This window comes from Mirounga leonina, unplaced genomic scaffold (genome assembly GCF_011800145.1).
Source record: "Mirounga leonina isolate KUSES-001 unplaced genomic scaffold, KU_Mleo_1.0 Mir_93, whole genome shotgun sequence".
NCBI lineage: Eukaryota > Metazoa > Chordata > Mammalia > Carnivora > Phocidae > Mirounga > Mirounga leonina.
Window position 1 is genome coordinate 39,556,293 of NW_023270854.1, and position 26,688 is coordinate 39,582,980.

General features: G+C 42.8%; 1 protein-coding gene across 1 annotated transcript in view; it reads right to left on the bottom strand.

The window, feature by feature from the left end:
- RNF125 (ring finger protein 125) overlaps positions 1-17,927 on the bottom strand; it is a 37,779-nt gene extending 19,852 nt beyond the window's left edge. The window contains exons 1-2 of the mRNA XM_034996338.1: positions 17,533-17,927; positions 1,389-1,542 (exon numbers count right to left, since the gene is read on the bottom strand). Coding sequence (XP_034852229.1) covers positions 1,389-1,542; positions 17,533-17,696 — 318 coding nt within the window. The 5' untranslated portion in view covers positions 17,697-17,927. The remainder of the gene's footprint in view (positions 1-1,388; positions 1,543-17,532) is intronic.
- Positions 17,928-26,688: the final 8,761 nt, after the last annotated feature.

The following is a 26,688-nucleotide window of genomic DNA, read 5'->3' on the forward strand; positions in this document are numbered from 1 at the left end:
AAAAAAAAAGGTTCTCTCAAAAAATTCAGACCCTTAGCACATAATCTCTCCTTTGATTACTCTAGACTCTGTATAATAGTATCTTCCCCTTAGTAGTTCAAACGTTAACATATTTAAAACTGTGGATTCTTCTCCAAATCTGCTCCCCATAGCAGCACCCTCACCTACACCTACCTACGCACATCAGAAACCCAGGGGGGTATTTTTGACACTTTATACTCTCATTCAGCCCCACATCCAGTCTGGTACCAATTTCCTTCAATTCGCTCTCCTAAGTGCCCCTTGAAACAAACTCTTATTCCCTGTCTAATGCTCTCACCCTAATCCAGCTTCCTTACCTGACCCATCCCAATAGGCACTGAATTGGCTCCACCAATCCTGCTCTTGCCCCCTCCAAGCCATTCTCCACTCACATGAGAGAGCAGTTATCTTAAAAATATAAACCCGATCTGGGGCGCCTGGGTGGCTTAGATGGTTAAGCGTCTGCCTTTGGCTCAGGTCATGATCCCAGGGTCCTGGGATCGAGCCCCACATGGTGCTCCCTGCTCAGCAAGGAAGTCTGCTCCTCCCTCTCCCTTAGCCCCTCCCCCCCAGCTTGTGCGCTCTCTCAAATAAATAAATAAAATCTTTAAAAATAGATATATAGGGCGCCTGCGTGGCTCAGTTGGTTAGGCGACTGCCTTCGGCTCAGGTCATGATCCTGGAGTCCCTGGATCGAGTCCCGCATCGGGCTCCCTGCTCGGCAGGGAGTCTGCTTCTCCCTCTGACCCTCCCCCCTCTCCTGCTCTCTCTCTCTCATTCTCTCTCTCAAATAAATAAATAAAATCTTTAAAAAAAAATAGATATATAAACCCGATCAAAAGAGTACACTCTTCCCATGACTCACTATTGCGTTTAGGATAAAATCTAGACTCTTTTCCACGGCCTGCAAGACTTCACATGATCTAACCAGGCTAGAACAGCATCAAAGGAGGAAACCTGCAACAAGGGACACAGGATCACCAGAGAGAAATACTGCAAAGTCCAGAATACAGGAGGAATTGTGCCACTGGATTTAAAAATAAAGCTCTTCATGGGTGGGCTGAAAGAGTAGCGGGAATGGAGGCCACATAACAGGAGGGGGTGGTCACGGGAGTGATGGGAAGGGAGGAGAGGGAGGTGGTCGGTGAAAGTGTTGGTTTGAAAAATGAGACGGTAGGAGTCGGGGGCCAAGTTCACCAGAGCCTACACATAGGAAATTGGAGAAAAGGCAGGGGAGAGGCGGGGACAGTAAACTTCAGAAAGACCCAGTAGGATGAAGTCAGAGGCACAGGTGAAATGATTGGCCGCGTGACAATTTCCTCGGCGGTCTAAGCCAGTAACCGTGAGCACAGAGAGAGGCCACATACCGGGGTGTCACACTCGGTGCAGTTCTGGTACTCGGATTTCATTCTTTTGGCTACATCGGTGGCTGGAACTCCTTCTGAAGGAAGATAGGCCCGGCAATAAGGACAGGTCCATTTATTGTTCTTTAGACTGGTAGCGATACAGGAACGGCAGAATCTGCCCCAAACAAACCAAGAATACGTTATTTTCCTTTTAAGGTATAAGGGAGCCAGCGCTGTGTGTTCCTCTGTGTAAAGTGTATTTTAACGACACCTTGTCCACTAGGAGCTAGCTGTACTGCCAAGTTAGAAGTGCATTTGCATCCTCTACTGGGCAGAGAGCTTCTTACCTTCCCAGTAAGACTGCTTTGGAGTCACACGTTCTCGCTACACGCACTGCGTGCATTTGAACAGAAGGGCACAAAGTGGTGAAAAGAGTATTCCTGTAAGCCGAATTAAAACTAGAACCCAAAGGATAGCTAATGTGTTCTTTCTTTTCTCTAATCCTATTTTACCCCAAATGTGGGGGGGAGGGGCGTGGGAATAGGTCTTTGCTCTGTGGGATTTTGTATGTGAGATAAGAATATAGCAAGAAATCCAGGAGGCAAAATACCATGCACGTGATCAGCCTTACAAAATAATTTTAATGTCATCCCCGGGTATAGAAAATTATCTAATCAAAATGAGCACTATTAGGAATGTCCTCCAGGTCAAGAAATTTATTCTCTGGCTTATTTAAAGATGATCATAATAAAATCTTAACATAACCAATAGAATTCACAGAAAATCTGGACCTATTTATAGGAGCTGTTGAAGGCTAAGTGCACACAAAAGTAAAATGACATTCAGATAAGTTATACACATGAGCGTGGCCTGATAGCTCTTAAAGTGCTCACCATATACTATCTATTTGGGAATATTAATTTATGGCAAAAGTTAAGCTTTTTAAAATTTAAATATACTGGGGCGCCTGGGTGGCTTAGTCGGTTAAGCGTCTGCCTTCGGCTCAGGTCATGATCTCAGGGTCCTGGGATCGAGTCCCACATCAAGCTCCGTGCTCAGCAGGGAGTCTGCTTCTCCCTCTCCCTCTGCCCCTTCCCACCCCTTGCTCTCTTTCTCTCTCTGTCTCAAATAAATAAATAAAATCTTAAAAAAAAATTATATATATGTAGAAAAGTTCACGTATCATAGGTATATAGTTCACTGAAATTTCCCAAACTGAACTCTCAATCATATTAGCCATGACTGATGCTTAAAAAAACTCTTCTGCATCTGTTACAAAATTCTTATACACACACAGAGGATGCTGAAGAACATCTGCATTGTTCTTGAGGCATCTGCGTGATGTTTATGCCTGTCCAGCATCCACTTCCTCTTGCAAATAGCACCCTGATTTCACTCTGCAGGAACTACACCTCTTATATGAAATACAATCTGGTGGAACCTCAGTCAAGGTGCCCACAATCCCCTGCTGAAGACAAGATCTGAGTCCTATGCTGTATTTCATTTCTCTGTGCCTCAAGTAGATTACCTGCAAGTTCCAAGACCCAATCTGCCCTTGCATTTCTTTGAGTCCCTAAGAAGTGGTTCTCAGAGTGTAGTCTTGAAGGGTATTTACTACAAGTGGTCCAAATGTTCAAGCTGTAATCCTCATACAACATTTAGGGTTCTGACATGAATTATTCGTTTACATGATTTAGGAGCAAGCAGATGATACTTTGCTTTCTTGGTCAACAAGAAAGTAAGTCACAACTTACTTGAGTTTTATACCAATACAAACGGAAGACGAATATTGGTGTTGAGCCCTGTGGTGGGCACTGATCGACATGCTCTTGTTTAGCTCTCAGAGTAATTCTAACATGCTGCTCTGCTCTCTCCTTCCTTGACAGAGGTTCAGAGACATGTAACAGCTTGCCGAATTTACACAGCCTGAAGACAGTAGTACTTTGAACCTCAAACAGTTTTGGAAGGAGCTCAAAAGTATGCGTGTAAGGTCCCCAATTACCCCAGTGGTTCCACTTACGATTTTTTGACTTTACAGTGATGTAAAAGCGATACTCATTCAGGAGAAACTGTACTTCAAATTCTGAATTTTGAGCTTTTCCCGGTAGGCAGGAAATCCTCTTCTTGCCGCGTTGGGCAGCTCCCAGTCAGCCATGCAGATAAACAACTGATACACTTACAATCATTCTATACCCAGACAACCATTCTGTTGTCCACTTTCAGGACAGTATTCAATAAATGACACAAAATATTCAACACTTTTATTACGAAATAGGCTTTGTGTTAGATGATTTTGCCTAACTGTGAGCTAACGTAAGTGTTCTGAGCATATTTAAGGCAGACTAACGAAGCTATGATGTTTGGTAGGTTAGGTGTACTAAATGCATTTTGACTTACTTTTTAGGATGGATTTATTGGGACATAACCCCACTGTGAGTCAAGAAAGAACTGTAGTCCTTTTTAAGTCACCTCAATTCCTCCCAGTGACAAACAGAAGCAGCAAAACTAAAACTATGGATGTATAAACCAGTATAACCTGTATATAACCTGTATAAACCAGTCAACTTTGCACAGAGTACATTTCTACTGTCATTTTGTAGTGCTTTTGCACTGACAACTGATAACTACAACAATGGAAATGCCTAGTAGATACACATGAAAAGTAGCACACTTAAGGCATTTAAAAAAAATCAAGTCCCTCACTGTAACTCCCTTATGTTTGCACAATGATGTTACATGTGGCATGAAACTCTCAAATGAGCATGAGACAGACATTATTGCATTCAATGAGAATATTAGTTGCAAATCCCATAGATCAATTAGCTGTACCCATTTTAACAAAAGTGATTATTAAATGGAGAAAACACATCAAGACTAAGGTGTTTTGGGACAGACCGAACTTGCGGGTTATGAGTACATAAAAACCATGATTTTTTAAAGTGTTACCAATAAGGAGAGGAATGGATGCTACAGCAGCTTAAGCCTCGCTTTTTGGGGTGCAGAAATAAGATTGCAGAATGGCTTAGTCCAAAAAATCTGAGATTAAAAGTCTCCCCTTAAAGGTACAATTATCAAATTCAAGTCTTGTGAACTGGAGAATTTAACATCCTTACTCTAGTACATTAGCATAAAAAGTACATAAGTGATCAAACATTAAATGAATTGTCTAATTAGAATCCATACAAGGCTATTCAGGTTTAGGTAATGTGTGTGTGTGTGTGTGTGTGTGTATGATATATATATATATGTACATGTACATATATGCCATATAACAAGGCACAAAAACAAGATAACTCAAAAATAAAACCTCTTAGAAAGCAAAGTGTAGTTGGGAATGCAAACTGGTGCAGCCACTCTGGAAAACAGTATGGAGGTTCCTCAAAAAGTTAAAAATAGAGCTACCCTATGACCCAGCAATCGCACTACTAGGTATTTACCCAAAGGATACAAAAATAGTGATTCAAAGGGGCACCTGCACCCCAATATTTATAGCAGCAATGTCCACAATAGCCAAACCGTGGAAAGAGTCCAGATGTCCATCGACAGATGAATGGATAAAGAAGATGCAGTACACACACACACACACACACACACACACACACACACACACACACAGGAATATTATGCAGCCATCAAAAATGAAATCTTGCCATTTGCAACGACGTGGATGGAACTAGAGTGTATTATGGTAAGCAAAATAAGTCAGTCAGAGAAAGACAAATACCATATTATTTCACTCATATGTGGAATTTAAGAAACAAAACTGATGAACATAGGGGAAGGGAAGGAAAAAAAAATAGGATAAAAACAGAGAGGGAGACAAACCATAAGAGACTCTTAACTATAGGAAACAGGGTTGCTGCAGGAGAGGTGGGTGGGGAGGAGGGCACTTGTTGGGATGAGCACTGGGTATTATATGCAGCTGATGAATCACTAAATTCTACCCCAAAATTAATAATACACTATATGTTAACTAACTTGAATTTAAATAAAACAAATGAAAAGAAAGCAAAGTTAGAACTATCTATATAGTATGAGCTATTTATAGGTTTATAGATGTATAAAAATATCTAAAAAGATTTAAAAAAATAACCTTTACCTACCTTTTGGAGAAATGGGAACTAGAAAGAAGAGGTGGGTATGTGATATAAATAAAAAAGAACATTTACCTAGTGTTTTGGAGAAAGGGGAACGGGAAAGAAGAGGTGGGTATTGTCATTGTCAAATTTCAAGTTTGAACCCTATGACCATATTACCTACACAATAAATGATTCTTTAAAAAAGTTAATCACCTACAATCATTGGGATAAATGGTCTGGTAGATTTTTATAAAGCAAAACATATAGGCATCTTTTGGTCCTGCAATACCAAGCCCATGTATTCATTAAATAAAGAGAAATGAAAACATTTATCTATTTGTACAAGAATATTAATAAGGAATGTATTTGTAACAGCCCCAAACTGGAAATAACCCTGGTGTCCATCAATAAGAAAATGAATAAGCAAACTGGGGCATATTCCTACAATGGAATACCACACAGCAATAAAAAATAACAAATTACTAACATATGCAGCAACATGGATGAACCTCAAAGACATACTGCGTGAAAGAAGCCAGACACAACAGAGCACAGCCTGTATAATTCCACTTATATGAAGTTCTTGAACAGGCAAAACTCATCTACGGTAGAGAAAAAAGCACAATGGTTGCCCGTGGGGATATATGGACAGGGATTGCCTGGGAAGGGACATGAGGAAACTCTCTGGAGGTAATGAAAATATTCTATATCTCAATAGGGGTTATACTAAGGATGTATTCATTTCACTACATGTGTAATTTACCTTAAAAAAACATAAATCTGATTAATAATATGCATCTTTTTTAAAAAAGATTTTATTCATTTATTTGAGATAGAGAGAGAGAGCAAGTGAAAGAACACAAGCCAGGGGACAGAGGAAGAGGGAGAAGCAGGCTTCCTGCGGAGCAGGGAGCCCTATGCAGGGCTCGATCCCAGGACCCCGGGATCATGACCTGAGCCAAAGGCAGACGCTTGACCAACTGAGCCATCCAGGCGCCCCAATATTATGCATCTTGATGTAAGAAGGAAATAGAGTGTGCTGATCATTGTAACCTACTCTGAAATGTATCCAAAAAGAAGATAGACTGATGATGGATAGGTATGTGATAAAATGAGAACTAAAAGCAATATGGCAAAATTAATAATTGTAGAATCTAGGTAGTGAATATATAGGTGTTCACTTTACATTTCTTTCAACTTAGCTCTATGTTTAAAATTTTTCATAATAAAATGTTAGGGAAAAAAATGCTAGAAAAAATTAACCACCTTACTAGGACTTAAATTTTCTTTACTCTTGAGAAAAACTGAGTTGTAAAATTAGGAAGGGAAATGTTTGGAGGATGAGAGGCCTGAAATTTTTAATGGAACATGAAGAGAAAAACATTTTTATTTTTTTAATCTTTTTTATTTTTATTTTATTTTATTAAGATTTTATTTATTTATTTGACAGAGAGAGTAACAGAGCACAAGCAGGGGGAGTGGCAGGCAGAGGGAGAGAGAGAAGCAGGCTCCCCGCCAAGCAGGGAGCCCAATGTGGGGCTTGATCACAGGACCCTGGGATCATGACCTGAGCCGAAGGCAGATGCTTAACCAACTGAGCCACCCAGGCGCCCCAGAAAAACATTTTTAAAAATATATTTTTAAGGGCATCCAAATTCAGTGTGAGGAAAAGATTACACTGCATTTATGATTATTTAAACAAACGTAAAGAGCGCAGAACAATCTAGAATGTAACAAAAGGCTGAAGAGAGAAAATACAAACCGTCTAAAACTGGATATGTGTAGCTTCTAGCAACAACAGTTAATCCATGGTTATAGAGAAGACTATGAGAGAATGTATAAAACTGCACAAACCTCCCTAGACCTACCCATGTAAGCATTCATGCACTGGTGAAATTTTTAGCAATAGCTTACTTTTGCCAGCTGCTCATGCCAGGGATGAAATTGTGGCAGTGCCTAAGGTCCCTGCTCTCAGAGTTCTAGAATGAGGAGGGAGGCAATAAGCAGGTAAAGAAATAGACTGACAAATGATAAATGCTCGGGCGCCTGGGTGGCTCAGCCGTTAAGCGTCTGCCTTCGGCTCTGGTCATGATCCCAGGGTCCTGGGATCGAGCCCCGCATCGGGCTCTCTGCTCAGCGGGAAGCCTGCTTCTCCCTCTCTCACTCCCCCTGCTTGTGTTCCTCTCTCGCTGTGTCTCCCTCTGTCGAATAAATAAATAAAATCTTTTTAAAAAAAAAATGATAAATGCTTTGAGAAGAAGAAAACAGCTGACAATGAAAACAGAGTGAATGGGGCAAGGGGAGCATTTAGATGGGTGGTCCCTGAGATGATATTTGAAGGCACCCCTCTAAAGAAGATCTGGGAATGGTTTTCCAAACTGAAAAAAAAAAGGGTACAAAAGATAGGGACCATCCTGCTGAGGTACAGAAAGCCAGCATGCTGAGAGGCAGGGGGCCCCAGGGAGAGTACGTGGAGACGTGGGAGGGGGCGTAAAGTGGGCAGGAGACAGAGCATAAAGCCATAACTAAGGGTGATGGGAAGGCACTGGAGGGTTTTAAATAGGAGGGTGACATAATTTGATTTAAATTACATAGATCACTCTGGTTCTTGTGTAAAGAACAGATTACGGAGGTACAAGAGCCAAAGCAGTGAGGAGCTCAGGTTTAAGCCATCATAAGAGCCAGTTCAAGAGAGGATGATGGCCGAGACCAACAAAGTAACAGGAGGCAGTGTAAGTGGACAGATTTAGGATTCATTTTGGAAGTGAGGCAAAGGGACTTACAACATACCAAATGACAATATATTATCCTACGTGAGAGAAGTCAAACACAAGAGACTACTTATTGTATGATTCCAAAACCTAGTGATAGAAAGCAGATGGGGTTGTTGCAGCCAGGGGTTTGGGGAGGGGATTGTCTACAAAGGACGTGAAGGAACTTTTTAGGGCAATGGAACTAACTGTTCTAGATCTTGTTTGCGGAGGTAGTCACATAATTACCAAAATTTGTCAACTTGTACATTTTGTGTGAATTGTACTATATCACCTCAATAAAGCTAAAAAGCAACACAACAAAACAAAAATGCCCCAGTGACAACAGGCCAGAAACGACAAGGATGACGCAGATCACAGAAATACATACCGCTCAGAACCATTCACAATCTTGCAGGCCTACCTCCTACACCACCCCAGGCACACAGTAGTTACTCAGTAAATTGAAATAACTCAATCAGTTATGAGGAACGGATCAAAGGAGAATTTTCTTGGCAGGCCCCAACATTTGCATTAATAAGGAAAAGTGTTAGGTCCTTCTGAAAGAACCCAAGGGATAGAAACGAACACAAACCTAAGGAGATAAGGGATTCCTATTTGTCTGCCCCCCTCTCCACCTTCAGAAGGTAGTTGAGAATGATGAATCATAAAAGACATAATCACAATGAGGAGAAATTAGGTGAAAGACAGAAGCTGAAGATAGAAGTCAATTACATTTTTTTTAGACCAGTTCAATGTTTTCAAAAATTCTGAGTGAGTTGCCATTGCTTTAACATCAGATTTTGCGGGGTGCCTGGGTGGCTCGGTCAGGCTCCGTGCTGGGCGTGGAGCCTGCCTAAGATTCTCTCTCTCCCTCTCCCTCTGCCCCTCCCCACCTAAAAAAATTTTTTTTTAAAAAAATCAGATTTTGGGTGCCTGGGTGGCTCAGTTGGTTAAGCGACTGCCTTCGGCTCAGGTCGTGATCCTGGAGTCCCGGGATCGAGTCCCACATCGGGCCCCCTGCTCAGCGGGGGGTCTGCTTCTCCCTCTGACCCTCTTCCCTCTCGTGCTCTCTGTCTCTCATTCTCTCTCTCTCTCAAATAAATAAATAAAATCTTTAAAAAAAATCAGATTTTACAAATAAACCCAGATTTCTGGCTTCTTTTAAAAGCTAGTCTCCTCCAACTCTGGACTCAATTCCCATGTGGTCACATGGGCTGGCACACCCATCCTCATCCTGTGGAGGACTCACCCTCCACATTCATTTACATCACTTGCAGTTTGCAGCTCCTGAAGACATGAGTTAGGAACTGGATAATGACTCTAAGAACTTTGAAACCGGACGGAAACTTAAATACCCTGCTCCCTCTGATAACTTTATTAACCCCTGTTTCCCTAAATTAAGTGATTATCAATAAAAACCCTTTATAATGAAGAGGTCAGCAAAGCACTGTAGAAAAATGAGGAAAGTCTTGCTGAAGACACTGGGTAAAATTAGGTACTCAATCTTAAGAGCTAAAACCGAACCCTGAGTATCATAAATTTAAGGAGGGAAGGGATGCATTAGGGATTCCATGGGGTCCAGGGCTAGACAGGCAAAGTAAGTATTCAGACATGGTCCCCAAATAGGACTCTGCAAGAGCCACTGGCAACATGAGGCCGATCTAACATTTTATTTATGTTCTCAACCCTAGGCTGCCTCACTGTGGGGAGGCCAATACGAAGCTGAATGAAAATCTTGAGGGGCTTGGTGAGCTTGAAAATGTAAACAGAGTAAGGGAAGTTGTTATTGTTATTCCAAGTGGTAAGAGTCTCAGGCCAAAACATTCCAATGTAAGGCAATAAACACACACACACACACACACACACACTCCCTCTTCACCTACACGTTCGGCCTGAGTGCAGCTATTCCTAGAGCAAAGCCCTCCAGCTGCCCACTGCCCCTGAGATTTCCCTTGATGTTATTTCTGTATTCGGTTAGGTTCCATCAAAGTTCATCCTGGGAATCATTCAGCCTCCAAGACCTGACTCTGCATATCTCTACACCGCATTGCGTGTTGATTTAAAATGTAACCTCCTCAAGACAATTTTATCTCCTTTAACTTAAAATCTTAGCGGGGTGCCTCTCTAGAACCTTCAAATGCGGTCCTCACCTTGCTGTATTTTACTGTCAATGAAGCAGGGTCAGCTAGAGCTGTGCTTAAAACTTTAAAGTGAATATAAATCACCTGAACATCCTATTAAATACAATGCAGGTTCCGATTGAGTAGGTGGGACATGGGGCCCAAGATTCTGTAATGTTACCAGCCCATGGGGCTGGTAGCCAAGTCTAAGGAAAATCTGGGCATAAAACTCCATCTGCTACATTATTTAGGTCCTGTTTGTTAGAGAATACATAATTTAATAGATCACTACTATTTAATTTGTCTGCGACAATACTAATGTTACTAAGTAAACACAGAGCAGTCCAACCACCAGAGGAGGCAAATTTCAGGCCAGCTTAATTACATCCTTCTGAAATTCTCAGGAATCCAGGGACAGATGAGTAACCCCATAAAAAGAAAGGAGTTCAGAAACTATCACGGGACTCCTATCTATTACTCAACCACATAGCATCCATTGGCTGGCACTATAGAGTGGCTGTCCCTGCTTGAGAGGCATTCACTCAAGTATTCCAACTGCATGGCATTTTAGAATCATCCATTAATTCAACGAATATTGAACACCTACTAAGCGCCAGACCTTGAAGGACTGGCAATGTAAAAAGTAGCATTCCTTTCCTAGAGCAAAGGCTCTCCAGACTTTTTGGACCTCGATGGTACAAAAGACTCTAACCATCCCTTTTTCTTTTTTTTTTTTTTTTTGAAGATTTTATTTATTTATTTGACAGAGAGACACAGCGAGAGAGGGAACACAAGCAGGGGGAGTGGGAGAGGGAGAAGCAGGCTTCCTGCTGAGCAGGAAGCCCGATGCGGGGCTTGATCCCAGGACCCTGGGATCATGACCTGAGCCGAAGGCAGACACTTAATGACTGAGCCACCCAGGCGCCCCTAGCCATCCCATTTTAAGTGACGCTTACCCAAGCACATTGGGAGGAGGAAGAATTCTATATACATTGGTTTTAGCCATCAGGGGCCTGGATGTTCATATTTAAACTTCAAAGTTTCGTCTTAAAGTCAAGTCACAGGCCAAGTAATATGTCAATGATAACTGAAAATCAGATGGGAATTTCCACAATATTCCACCTCTTCAATCAACTCCCTGCATCTTTGCCCATTTAATGCCCTACATCCCTTGAAATGGATGAGCCGTCCATTCTCCTGCTAAGGCCAAGCCTCCTCCTGGCTCCCAACGCCCCACTTTAAGTCCCAGCTCCTCTCTCCTACTCAAGGCCATTGCTCCTGAAATTCGCTCTTCTGTACATCAGTTTCCTCCTCGCTATTGGCTCATTTCCATAACCATACAGAATATTCCATTTTTCTTCTCTTAAAAGAAAAAAAAAAAATTTTAAAGAAAACGCTCTCAGATGCCTGGGTGGCTCAGTGGGTTAAGCAGCTGCCTTAGGCTCAGGTCATGATCCCGGGGTCCTGGGATCGAGCCCCGCATCGGGCTCCCTGCTCAGCGGAGAGCCTGCTTCTCCCTCTCCCTCTGCCTGCCTCTCTGCCTACTTGTACTCTCTCTCTGTCAATAAATAAATAAAATCTTTAAAAAAAAACCAACCACCTCTCTTAATCCCTCCTCTCCTTCCAGCTATTGCCCCAATTTCTCTCCTTCACTTTGCTTCCCAACTCCGTGAAAGGGCCTTCTATGCTCCCTGTCCCTGGCTCCTGTGATCACTCACGAATCCACTCCAGTTGGGCAGGGGCACCCACCATCCCACTAAAACTGCTCTTCGCAAGGTCACCAAGAGCCTCCACATTACTAAATCCAGCGGTCAACTCTCTTGTATAGAAATCTTCCAGAATACCTTCATGTCTGTTGAATGTAATTAATAATTTTAAAAATGATGGCTTGTATTTTCTATATCTTTGGTATTTTTAAATTTCATTTTTTTCCATAATACATTTTTTATTTTATAAAAGTATCGGTCAGTGATGGGCTAAAAACACGATAAAATGAACAAAACCTCACTGGTTCTTTACAGCCGACAATTTGAGAAGCGCTGCTCTAAATATCCTCAAATTGCAACTCCCCCACATACTTCCTATCCCTTCCTTGCTTATTTTTTTTATCCTTAACACCCGTCACTATATAACAAGCGACATACTCCATCCTCGAATCTTGCTTATCGGCCACCTGCCACATGAGAATGCAAACCCCATAAGCATACGTGTCTACGTGCTCGGCACAGAACAGGGCATATTTGCTGCATCGATAAATGACAGCACTCCATGCGAGAGCAGATCTAACCAAACAACCTATAACCAACCAAAACAATAAGGATGAAGTAAATGAACAATGATTTTATTTTATTTTTAAAAAATTTTTTTTAAGATTTTATGTATTTATTTGAGAGAGAGAGAATGAGAAAGAGAGAGCATGAGAGGGAGAAGAGTCAGAGGGAGAAGCAGACTCCCCGCCAAGCAGGGGGCCCGATGCGGGACGGGATCCCGGGATTCCAGGATCATGACCCGAGCCGAAGGCAGTTGTTGAACCAACTGAGCCACCCAGGCGCCCCAACAATGATTTTATTTTAAAGAACATTGTGCGGATTCCTACTGTCTGCTTAGGCAACAAGTAGATGTGTGCATGGTTACCTAACAGCCAGACTTCTTAGTATAATCCTAAAGGGCCTACAGGAAAGCCTGATATTGATCTAATTTGTGTTGTGTTTTTTTTTTTTAAGATTTTATTTATTTATTTGACAGAGAGAATGAAAGAGCACAAGCAGGGGGAGCAGCAGAGGGAGAGGAAGAAGCAGGCCCCCTTCCGAGGAGGGAGCCTGATGTGGGACTTGATCCCAGGACCCCGGGATCAGGACCTGAGCCGAAGGCAGATGCTTAACCATCTGGGCCACCCAGGCGCCCCTAATTTGTGTTTTTGATAACCAGATTTTAATAACTCTTAAAAACTCAGTTGGTAGATGTGATGGTTAGTCTTGTATGTCAACTTGGGTGGGCTATGGGACTCAGTTATTTAATCAAACACTTATCTAGGTGTTGCTGTGCTGGTATTTTGTAGATGTGTAACATCTATAATTGGCTGACTTTAAAGATTTTATTTATTTATTTGACAGAGAGAGAGATAGCTAGAGCAGGAACACAAGCAGGGAGAGTGGGAGAGGGAGAGGCAGGCTTCCTGCCGAGCAGGGAGCCCGATGTGGGACTCGATCCCAGGACCCCAGCATCATGACCTGAGCCGAAGGCAGACACTTAACGACTGAGCCACCCAGGCGCCCAATTGGCTGACTTTAAGTAAAGAGATTATTATCCTCAATAATGTAAAGCAATTCCTTAAAATCAGTCTTTCTCACACATGCACACATATACACACACACACATATACATACACTATTGGTTGTTTCTCGAGAGAACCCGCCCTAACAGATAATATACAAGTAGGTAATAAATATCTGTAATAATAAATAAGACAAATGGCTTTAATCTTATGTAGAAAAAAGAAGTCTTTCGGATTGCACCCCTTCTGTAAGAATGAAAGGGGCAGCAAAATGGGTGAAAGGGGGCCTAAAGGTACAAACTTCCACGTATAAATCAATCAGTCATGGGGCTCTAATGTACAGCATGGTGGCTATAGTTAATAATACTGGGCTGTATATTTTGAAGATTGCTAAGACAATAGATCTTAAAAAGTTCTCAACACACAAGAAAAAATGTGTAATTATGTATGTAGACAGATGTTAACTAGACTTTCTATGGTGTTCATTTTCCAATATATACAAAGATAGAATCATTATATTGAACACCTGAAACTAATATATGTCAATTATACCTTGATAAAATTTTTTTAATAAAAAATAAAATATACTATATTTTAAAAAAAGAATGAAAGCACTGATGTATATTTCTGGGTCAGTTGAAAACTCTTTAGAAAACTCTTGGACTCTACTTAGAGAACCACTAATTTGATGCAGGTTGTAACTTGACCACAAAGGGCAAGTTTTAATCCGCTTACCTGAAAGCCCATTAGAATGATCCTCAACAGATTCATTTTAAAAATTAGGCAAATTCTGTGACTTAGAGCAATTTAATCAACTCAGTTCATTTTAATCAACTCAGTTCAATGAAGATGTGGCTCTTCGTACCCTCAAGTATGCTCCAGTCTGTACCTATTAGCTTTGTTAGACCCATTCTCAACCTCTTGATGCTTTTAGATAACTCCCTTAGCTCCAGCTCTGACCTTTCCCCAAATCCATTAATGGTCCCAGTACCTTGGGGATGTTTCCATTTGGGTATCTCCCTATCAGACTACTATACACTTGACAAGCCCCATCACGAGTTCATTACCTCGGGGGCTGAACTCTGCCCCCCTTTATCTCTGTCACCTGTTAGGGAGTTGCCTTCCACTCCTTTCTCCCCCTTTATTTATCATACCCAACTGGTCAACACATTTCTTTATAAATACTTATTTTAAATGTAAATCAGATTCCCTTTCAGTTTCATTTATACAGTGTCAACTTACCTACTCCCTCCCCCCGCCCCCCACTGATCACGGAAGATAAGGCAGAGGTAGGAAGCCTTTTCCCCAAAATCTTTTTTAACAACTGATACAGAGATATGAATAAAGTCGGTTTGAAATGACAGCACATTAAAATAGAACTTCTTAATTAAAGGCCACCAAAGGAAAAAGAACCAAGCTAAAAGGAAGGCTAGAAATGTCATAGATCTACCTTTTGCGGCCCAGTTTTATTCCAAAAGAAATATAGATAAGAAATAATACCCATTCCTGGGTTTTTCATTTGTGGAATGACTTTAAAGGAAATAGAAATTATGTGTTGAGGCTTTATGATGGGCTACTTTTACATTTTCTAAATACTCATAAAAATTCCATTTTTCACCCTATTTTACAAATGAAGAAACAGTCAAAGAGATTAAGCAATGTGGTGGTCACACAGCAGGTCAGTGGCAGGGCTGAATTTCAAATCCTGCTCTCTCAAGCCCACTGTTTCTATAATTTATAGAGTGTTACTATACATATTCATTCAATGTATTTTTGCCATTATTAATAACTTGCTTGACTCAAAATAGGTTTATAAACAGAAATCAGCATCAATAAATGAGTTCAACAAGTTTGGAAATTAGCTTCAATATGGGGTAACATAGAGAGATTTCATTTGCATTTCTTCATTTTCCAATTTAAGGTCAATGGAAGAGAATAATTCATTTAGGAAGTATAAATGGTGTTAACAGCACTCAACATCTCCACTGCAGAAGGAACTCCAGTTAACATTTTATAAAGTGGAAGGGGCCCAAGTAAATTTGCCAAAAGGAGGAATATGGAAATTCTGCCCACAGCCAGAACAATGGACACAGATTTGTCAAAACAAAGAACAGTAAAGTGAGGGAAGGCCATTCGTCCAGCCCTTGTTGTGCTACTTCATGACTATTTTTCCAGTTGCTCGTTTCCTATTCAAACTCTAACAAAGAAAAAGATTAAACAAAAGATTTAACTTTTTACACATTTATATTATCCTTTAGCAGAGGCAAAAACACTGCAAACAGTAAGTTACAGCCTTCAACATCTAAACTGGGGAAAACAATCCCTAATCAGATAACAATCTCCAATATCAAAGTCACTCAATTCAGTTCTACAAAAGGAACCTTCAAGACTTGATGCCCACTGTGCATCTTTGGTGCAACTTTAAAGTTTTAATGCTCATACAGACTAAATTTACCCGTAGTTATCAGGAGGTTTTTACTGCACTGAACTAATATGTATCTTGGCTTCCATCTTGGCCTTGGGATTTATGTCAATGAGCTACATCTGGACAGCTGGGAAACAACATCAGTAATCAGTCAGGAGGTCAATTAGGCTGGAGTTTAAAGTACAAGGCTGAAACAACAGGCCTTGGAAATACAGCCACAAAATAATGCCCAGGGCACTCTCTATTTAAACACTTGTGTGGGCTGCATTTTTCTTCCTGGATCATACCCTGCCTTTCGGTGGTGCTTCTCAGTTACTAGTCTCTAGGTGTCAAGGACCACCTAAGTCCTCTGAAAAACATTTTGTGCCCTTGCATTTATAATACGGTCTTTTTTCCCTGGGTAGCCAAAAGCACTTACTAGCCATTGCGGTATTGCCCTGGTGCTTCATCAAACTAGTTAAACGGTCAGCCAAAGAAGACATTAAGTGGGCTTCGGCTCTATGCAACTCCCCCCCCCCGCCCCGCCCACCCCAACACGCACACACTGGGTCGCACACCCATGCAGCCACGGAAAGAAAACTTCTACGTAAACAGAGAACACGAATCCACAGATCCAACTCCCATTACTAGTTACTCAAGCACAAATTAAGGACGTGCCAATTTTATATAGGGATTTTGCTTTTAAACTCTTTTTAGAAACTGCTCATTTTTATGTATACTTTCCATGATTTAGGGAAGCGCTGCGTAAGACAGGTAGTCTACAACCTCCTGTCACTTCGTGGTCGGATTTGAAAGGGCTCCACTCAACGGCTCGGTGCTAACGTTCAATTCCCAGCTCCACCCTGGCGGGTACTTAAACTCCTACGACCACAGAGTCACTTGGACGTTCCAATTTGCGTTGATCTTTGAGGTGCCTGAGTGTTTGTATTAGGAAAGGGAGGTGGGGGTGGAAGTCCAGTTTGCACAGATCTTTGTTTGCTCAAGAGGCTAGCCTCAGTGGGCGTTCTGGAACACGTGCAGACAGCCGGCAAAACAAAACCGACCTGGGGTGCGGGGTGGGGGGCGGTGAGGGGAGCACCTTCGGATTAACGGAGCTCAGCGGGATAACTGTTCTGCAGGAGCCCACTGCCTTGTGCCCAGGCGGGTGCTGGCTGTCCAGCCAAGAGCACCCTCCCCCGCTGGGGCGCCCTGGCTCCTGGCGGGTCCCGCGCCTGGGAACCCCATCCCTGGGCTGTACACCTGGGCTTCGGGAGCAAGCGGCGACGGGCATGGCGGGGGGGTGCGGGGGGGTGCGGGGGGCGCTGCAGGGCCCGCTTGTTGCTGTTCTCGCCTCCTGAAATCCTGTGTCACCTTCCGACCGGTCAATTTTCCCGTGGCCTGGACTCGACGGGTCCGGGTGTCTCCCTGCAGCAGCTCCATTCAGGCGCTGGCTTCTGAAATCCCCCCTGCCCTCGCTCCCCCAGCCTCGCCCTCCCCAGAAGTGGGCGCGCAAGCCGAGCTTCCCTGGCACTTACACGTGGCCACAGCGGGTCCGGACGGGCTGGTGCAACACCTCGAGGCACACGGAGCAGTCGAAGGACGTGACGGGCAGCTCGGGGTCCCCCTTGCGCTCCAGGGCCCGCGGGGCGGCCGAGGCGGGGGCGGATTTGCCGCTATCGCTGCTCAGCACGGAGCCCATCGCTGCGCCTCCCGCCCAGACAGCTGCCAAGGGCTCAGCGCCTGCTGCCGGGTTGTTTTGTTGTCCTGCGGTAGAGGGAGGAAGGAAGTCCCGGCCCAGCTGCGCTCGCCGCCTCCCCGCGCGCCCAGCTCGAGCAGCCGAGCAGCAGGCTCAGCCGCGGCGCCCCACCTCCGTCCAGGGCAGACGAGTGCGCGGCCGCGCCTGGAGTTGGCTTTCGCGTGGAGACGCGCGGGCGGAGGAGGCCGCCGCACGGTGCGCGCTGCGAGGCCCGGGCTCCTGGGCGGACTGAAACCTGAAACCGCGGAGCCGAGGACCTGGGCAGGCTGTGAGCCTTCCGGGCTCTCGCAGGCAGCGAGCGTCCTTACCCGTTCTTGCAAGTTCGGGAGAGTGTGGGTCTGGTCGTGCTTTAAGCGAACCAGAACGCATTTGTAAGGTGATGGTCCTGTCTGCCCTGCACTGTTGTAATCATAATAGGCAACAAAGACGATCTATGACGGAGCGTGTCCTAAGACAGTGCTAACCAAGACTTCAGTCATATCGAGTCAATACTCCATTAATGGGGAGGTAGCATGGGGCGGTGGAAAGGGTTCTGGAGACCCGGATTTCCTGGGCTCAGGGTCCCCTGCTGTTGATCCTACTCCCTGCCCCATTCTCTTTTAGACATGACCAAATATATCGTTTTGTAAGTTACACATGTGGGGCGCCTGGGTGGCTCAGTCGGTTAAGGGTCTGCCTTCTGCTTGGGCATGCTCTCCGGGTCGTGGAATCGAGCCGGGCATCAGGCGCCCTGCTCAGCGGGGAGCCGGCTTCTCCCTTTCCCTCTGGCCCTCTCCCTCTGCTTGTGCGCGCGCTCTCTCTCTCAAGTAAATAAATAAATAAATAAATAAATAAATAAATAAATAAAATCTTTTAAAAAAATAAGTCACACATTTAATAAGATTTCTTTAGTGCCAACTGCATGCCAGTGATGGGAACACAGTTCCTGACAAGGAGACAAAATCCCAGTTCTCACAGAGCTTACTTTAAAAAAACAAAACCAAAAACATTTATTTTGAGATAATTACAGATTCACATGCTTATCATTTATACATAACACATAGTAATATATGATCCACGCTATACATCATGCAATAATACATGTAATACATAACAATCCCATAAACTTTACCCAGTTTCCCCCAGACTTTACTTTTTTTTTTTTTTTAAGATTTTTTTATTGGGCGCCTGGGTGGCTCAGATGGTTAAGCATCTGCCTTCAGCTCAGGTCATGATCTCAGTGTCCTGGGATCGAGTTCCACATTGGGCTCCCTGCTCCTTGGGAGCCTGTTTCTCCCTCTGCCTTTCTCTCTCGCTCTGTCTCTCATGAATAAAAAAAAAAATCTTTAAAGATTTTTTTATTTATTTGAGAGAGAGAATGAGAGAGAGCGAGCACATGAGAGGGGGGAGGGTCAGAGGGAGAAGCAGGCTCCCTGCTGAGCAGGGAGTCCGACGTGGGACTCGATCCCGGGACTCCAGGATCATGACCTGAGCCGAAGGCAGTCGCTTAACCAACTGAGCCACCCAGGCGCCCCCAGACTTTACTTTTAATGAGAAGATGTAAGTAACCAACAGATAAATAAATGAACAAAATCATTTCAGATGATAAGAGCCATGAAGAAGGTAAAACAGGGACTGAGGATGGGAGTGGGGAGGATAAGAAGGTCAGAGAAGACTTTTTGGATAAGGCAACGTTTGAGTAGTCATGAATAATGAAAAGGAGTCAGCCATTCAAAGATGTAGGAAAAAGCTTGCCAAGCACTGGGACCAGTGAATGAGCAAGGAACAAAGAACAGAAAGAAGCCATGTGGAGACAGAGCACGGGGGAGCAGCAGGGCAGAACGGGATCCCTTAAGATAGGAGAAGGGCCTGATCATATTCAATCTCATAGGCCAGGACCAAGAGTTTGGATTTTATTTCAAAACCATGATTTCATTTACTATGACTGTTTTCTGGTTTCAAAAAGCTAAGAACCAAATAAGAATGGATGCAGAGAAACCGATTGGAGGAGACTGAGTTAGCCCAAGTGAGGATGGTAATGGCTCAAACCAGGGAGTTATCTGGGTTTGGGATACATTTATGAGATTTGGGATACATTTATGAGAACGACCCAAAGGGACTGGCAAATGAATGGGATATAGAGGTGAAGGAAAGATAGCCATCCCTATCTTTAAAGATTTTATTTATTTGAGAGAGAGGGAGAGTGCATGCTTGAGTGGGGGCGGATGGGGGAACAGAAGGGGAGGGATAGGGACAAGCCAACTCCTCGCTCAGTGCAGAGTCCGACAGAGGGCTCTATCTCACCACCCTGAGATCATGACCTGAGCCGAAAGCAAGAGTTGGACGCCTGACCGACTGAGCCCCCCAGGTGTCCCTGTTTTTCTTTTAAAGATAGGGATAATGGGGCACCTGGGGGGGGCTCAGTCGGTCAGGCATCCAACTCTTGCTTTCGGCTCAGGTCATGATCTCAGGGTCATGAGATGGAGCCCCACATTGGGCTCCATGCTGGGTGTGGAGCCTGCTTAAGATTCTCTTTCCCTCTGCCCCTCTCCCACACTCATGTGTACACACGCTGACATGAGATCTCTTTCCCTATAAAATAAATAAAATCTTAAAAAAAAAGAAAAAGAAACCCCTCCCTTGATTCCACATGTCCCTCAGCTCCTGCCCTACATCCTCTTGAAGGCCAAATTTCTTGACCTGCTTCTCCACCAGCTGTGTCTCCATTTTTTTTTTTTTAAGATTTTATTTATTTATTTGACAGAGAGAGACACAGCGAGAGAAGGAACACAAGCAGGGGGAGTGGGAGAGGGAGAAGCAGGCTTCCCATGGAGCAGGGAGCCTGATGCGGAGCTTGATCCCAGGACCCTGGGATCATGACCTGAGCCGAAGGCAGATGCTTAAAGACTGAGCCACCCAGGCGCCCCTACATCTCCATTTCTTAATTATCCTCTCTTTAGCCAGTTCAGCCTGGGGTCTGAACCGACCGCTCCACTTCCATCTGTCTAAAAGTTGCTTCATTACCAGTGTCACCAAGGGCCTTCATGTAGCTAAATCCAGTAGAATCTTTTTAGTCTTTTTCTTCTGTGACCTTTCAACTACATTTGTCGGTATAGAGCACTCCCTCCTTATAGAAACTCTTTGGCTTTCTCTCTTTCTTTCTGGCTGTTCTTCCCCATCTCCTTCCCTGGCCTCTTCTTCTCCATGGAAAAGCTAAGTCCTGGAAGTCCTAGGATTCTGTCTTAGGACCTTTTCTCATTCCTTGCTCCCTCCCTAAGAACCTCAAAACACACAGATTCTATTACCATCTTTGTTCCAAAGACTTCCAAGTCTTTATCTCTACCTGGGCCACTCAAATGCCCAACTACTTACTTGACATTACCACCTGGTTGCTTTAGGCACGTTCAGTTCAACCTGTCCAATAATGAATTCATGATAGTAAATTCCCACCTGTTCTACTTCCAGTTGTTTATCCCTCTCTTAGTAAATGGCTCTACAATCTAGCTGGTAGCTCAATCCAGATGCCTGGGTGCCATCTTGAGTAATTCCCCGTTCTCATTCACACTGAATCAACAACAATCACAATCACAATTCTCCCTCCAATGTATCTTTCAGTAGCTCTTGCATGGGTTCATTTTTCTCTATCCCCATGGCCGCCACATATTTTAAATCACTGCATTCTTTTTGTGGCCTGTTGGCAATAGTTTCTATCTGTTACTCCTGCTACACCTGCTTCCACTCTTGCCATTGTCCAATCTATTATGCACATTGCAACTAAAGTGATCTTTTGAAAAGCAAAATTCATCCCATGCTTAAAAAAAGGTCAGGGGACCATTCTTTGAGAAATAGGATTCCACACAATGGGCAGCAGATGCTTCGGGTTACTTTGACAAGAGCAGAGATGTCAGGTAGGAGGAGAGCAGTCACTTACATTCATTCCTAATGTAACCTGTCCACGACCACGACCATGCCTCCTCAATACTGGAGACATTACAGTGGTTCATACCCTGGCACTGAAACATATATACTTCTGAATTTACCAAGACCATTAAAACACTTCCTATCCATTAACCTACAGAGAGTAATAAAGATTCAGAGTATTCTACAGGAATATAAATATCCAAGAAGTGATCTTGAATAGTATTTAGCACACCTCCACCATCTATTGTTTGATAGTAAAATAAGGCACTCTTCTCTTCTTTTTTTTTTAATTTTAATTAATTAATTTATTTGAGAGACAGAGAGCATGAGAGGGAGAAGCAGAACCCCCGCCGAGCAGGGAGCCCGATGCGGGACTCGATCCCGGGACTCCAGGATCATGACCTAAGCCGAAGGCAGTCACTTAACCAACTGAGCCACCCAGGCGCCCCAGGCACTCTTCTCTTCTTCAGGGGAGAAGGACATCAACACAAATGAAGTTCTATTGAGTGAAAGACCCAGGAGTTCAACCAGCGGGGCCAGGCAAGTGCCTGGATCTTCTGACTTGGTTTCAGCATAGCTGGTTTTTCAAATCTGAATATTGTAGCTGACCGGTCTTACTCCTAGTCGTCGCTAGGTTTCCCAGATAGCATTTCCGCAGCCACGCTATTCTGCCCATCGCAGTTTCCTGCATCTGTGAACAGTCCCATGACAGCATGTCCTCAAAGTGTGTGCGTTGCTCCAGGAATGACTCAGTTAATACTCCTGTGACTTTTAGTAGCTCACACAACTGTGTAATGATTGAACCAAGTCCACATTTGGGGTGTTTTACTTCAATGACTGTGAAGTCATGACATGCTCGGAACAGGAAAGGGTCACAGAAGGCATCTGACCTAGTCCTCTCATCTTGCAGATAAGTAAACATTCCCAATGAAAATGGGAAAGCTTTCGAGCTGCATCCTTCAGCATTTCAAATGGACACATTTGGAAGAAAAATTAAGTCACTAAGTACTTGGGAAGAACCGGCCTATTTATGAGATATGAGTTATATGGGGAGGCAAGATCACAAATGGTGAAAATGAAAGTAACAATAAATGATTTAAATAGTAACTTATTTTTTTATTATAATTTTTTTAAGTAATCTCTACCCCCAATAGGAGGCTCGAACTTATGACCAGAAGTAGGCCAGGTAGGCCAGGTGCCCCAACTTAAATAGTAGTTTAAAACCAAATTAGAAGCAATAGAACAAAATAGTTTGTGATTAATTACATACAAATATAAGATCTTTTTTTGTGATTTTGCACGACACCAATAATTATATAAATAGTTTACCATTGGACATCCTTCTATTACCCATATAATGAGCCATCTTTTATCACAGGAGAATGTTTATGCTTCAACTTTAATTCCAAAAAACGTGATTGCTTCCCGTGCTGCCATTATAAGCAAATAATATAGATATATGATGTCTTTTCACTTGGGGAGGAGGTAGAAGTATATTTTATCAGTATATAAGAGTATATGTAAATATGTTCCTATTATGGAAGCCTTCTTTAAGCTAGCAGATGATAATAAAAAGAACAACAGATACTGTTTTAATTGGTTACTATGGGTTACACACAATGCTTAATGCTCATATGTATATGGTTGTGTATGTATGTGTCAATATTATAACAATTCAACCACATATATACATATAAATACATGTGCATTTACATACATATGTGGGTACATAGTTTAATGTTTATGAAAACACTTTTTTCTTATCCCCTTTTCAAAATTTAAGCTCAGAGAGAAACTTGCTCAAAGCCAAACAATCTCTATATAGTCAAGACAGACTTTGAAACCGTGTTGTTTCAGCCTCCTAAAAGTCTTTGCTTCTGACCATCATACAAACATGGTACCAATTTTTTCCATCCTACCATCAGACATATAGGTCGGACTGAGTCTGTTTTGCTTATGCTGCTTGTTTTTTAAATATGTTCGAAGTTTAACATTCTGAATTCCCAAATCCCAGAAAATAACAGGATATGGTAAAAACTGGCAGACTGGATTTTTTTAAGGCACAATATTGGTAACTTAAAGTATCTTATAATATTGAAGATGTCCGTGGAATAGAACAGATGTAAACTTTATTATACTGATTTTATAAATGGAAAACGCAAGCAAATAAAGAGGCCTAACACACATTTACTTCTAGCCGATGCGCTCAAAATTGGAAACATAGGTCGGTTGAAAAATAAGCACACAGAAATTATGGTAGAAGTTTAACTCCAATGATCTGGAGTAGCAACAACAATTAGTAGAGATTATGCAGAAATTTTGGGGAAGCTTGGAGTAAGAGCTATTCTTCTGGGACTCCAGCTAAAAGATCAACCTCTCTTCAAACAATAGCATCGTGGTTAAGAGTTGTGGGCTTCATTTTCTGACATACTATCAGAATCCGTATCAGGGGACGCCTGGGTGGCTCAGTTGGTTGAGCGTCTGCCTGGGATGGAGTCCCACATCGGGCTCCTTGCTAAGCAGGGAGCATGCTTCTCCTTCTCCCTCTGCTGCTCCCCTTGCTTGTACTCGTGCTCTTCTCTCTCTGACAAATAAATAAGATATATTTTTTTTAAAAACCCGTATCAGTGGTACCATGTGAAAGAACTGTGGTGTCCTCAGATGTTGACGTCAACAGCAAATTGCCTATAAGAAAGTGTTAGAGCAACCACATTTTGTGTGTTGTTTGTGTTCCTCTCCCCCTCTTCTTGTTTCTATTTGGTCTTTTGTTTCAACAGCTAGAAAAGTGGGGCAGGGTGGAGAGACATGGTCCATGTGGGAATTAGAGGGCACAGACAAAAGTAGGTGCACGCCCGTGGACCAGGTGGGATGATGACATGGAGTGAGGCAATTCTCCAGATGCCGTCCTAGGTGCACAAACCTTTCTCACAGCTGGTGTCCCACCAGGGCAGGTGGCATGATGGCTGGATGGAGTCACTCTCTGTCCCTTTACAATGAGCAAAAGCTGTTGAAGGAACAGATGCTGTGAATCAGTGGACACTGGATGAAGTTTATTAATTTTATGACTTCAACTGGGATTACTAAAAGGGTAGAATTTCTCCAACCTCAGTACAATATACCAAAACAACATGTCATCACTGGTAATGAGTTTATTAAAAGCACAATATCCAAGATTATAGAAAAGATCATACAAAGAGAATTAACTTAAATCCATAAATCCTTCTTCATGGCCCTGGGCAATTGGATACAGCGTGTTAAGAATTTGCCACGATTTTTTTTTTAAGATTTTATTTATTTATTTGAGAGAGAGAGAATGAGAGACAGAGAGCAAGAGAGGGAAGAGGGTCAGAGGGAGAAGCAGACCCCCCGCCGAGCAGGGAGCCCGACGTGGGACTCAATCCCGGGACTCCAGGATCATGACCTGAGCCAAAGGCAGTTGCTTAACCAATTGAGCCACCCAGGCGCCCCACGATTGTTTTTAATATATGTATATACCTCTAATGAATTGTATTGGCCTATTTTCTTCTTCTAATTGATTCCAATATAAAACTGGCTACCTACCATTCAACATATGAAACCGGCTGCTATTAAAATGCCAACATGTGTATGGTGAACAATTTTGTGATCAGAAACGCATCGACAGTCTGTCAAATTTGAAGCTATTAATTTTGTAATTTACATATGAGTCTAATATAAAACCATTCTACTTAAAGAAAAATAAGCAGCTCTAAGTTTGCCTTATATTTCAGCTTTATGTACAATTGCTAACCATAATACATAAACTAACAAACTCAGGAGACTTAATGACAATATTGCTTTATTAGATTTGCTTTAGAGAATTATCTGGAATTCTGCTGTCAAATGAGAATGAATAGCCAGAAGGCTGGCCAAAAACTGAAGTTATTAACAGTGATCTGTAGAGTGGCAGTCGTACAAAGGACAAGAGGACTTTAAATGGAATGATGTTTATGTTAAAGTAATATAAAATTCACATCCATCAAAGATTAAGTCGACCCTAAACAAAAAACTGTAGGAATAAAAACGAAGCAAAAAAAATTTAAACGGGACCACCATGCCCCTGGCACATAGAAGGCCTAACTCAGAAATAATGGCCTTTTCCACAGGGGAATGGTATCCTCTGTCTAGCAGGTCTCCGTGGTATCGAAGTGAATACAGAAAAATCAGGTGATTCTAGGCCAGCAGTTGCAGAGGTAAGGGGAAAAAAATCACTGTTTTCTTTAAGGCTCTGGAGAATCCTCTTCCAAGGAGAGAGTGGAAAAATCAATGCCAGATGGCTTTCAAGGAGATGCTGCTAATGCTTCTGCTATGCAAGTCCTCTGTGAAAAAAAATTCCCTCACGGTGAATCAATGCAGCAATGCAGCAGTGGAAGCCTCATAGCTCGGGGCACCCCCCACTTCCCCAGTGGAGGACGGCGCCTTCCTCGGTGTCCCCGCTACAGGCTGAGCAAAGATTGTTTCTCACGGTGTCAGTGATTTATGACTTGGTTCAGACAAAGCAGGAGAAAATGTTCCCCTTTTCACTTCTTATTTGTTGTTGAAATGCTGTTTTAACCACTTAAAGAAAATTTATAAATAATATTAGATGCTACTTATAAGGTACTTACTGTGGGCCAGTAAAGTGCGAAGGGCATTACTTTTGTTATTGAAGTTTAACTGACATACGACAATTTATGACACGGGGCTTGAACTCACAATCCTGAGATCAAGACTTGGGCTGAAGAGTCAGACGCTTAACTGACTGAGCCCCAATGACACCTTCTTTATCCATTCATCCATCAGTGGACAGACACTGAGGTTGTTTCCATATCTTGGCCATGGTGAATAATGCTGCAGTGAACACAGACGTGCTTATACCTTTTCGAATAAGTGTTTTCTTTTTCTTCGGATAAATACCCAAAAGTGGAATTGCTGGATCTTATAGTAGCTCTATTTTTAATTTTTTCAGGAACTTCCATCCTGTTTTCCATAGTGGTTGCCCTGGTTTGCATTCCCACCAACAGGGCACAAAGGTTCC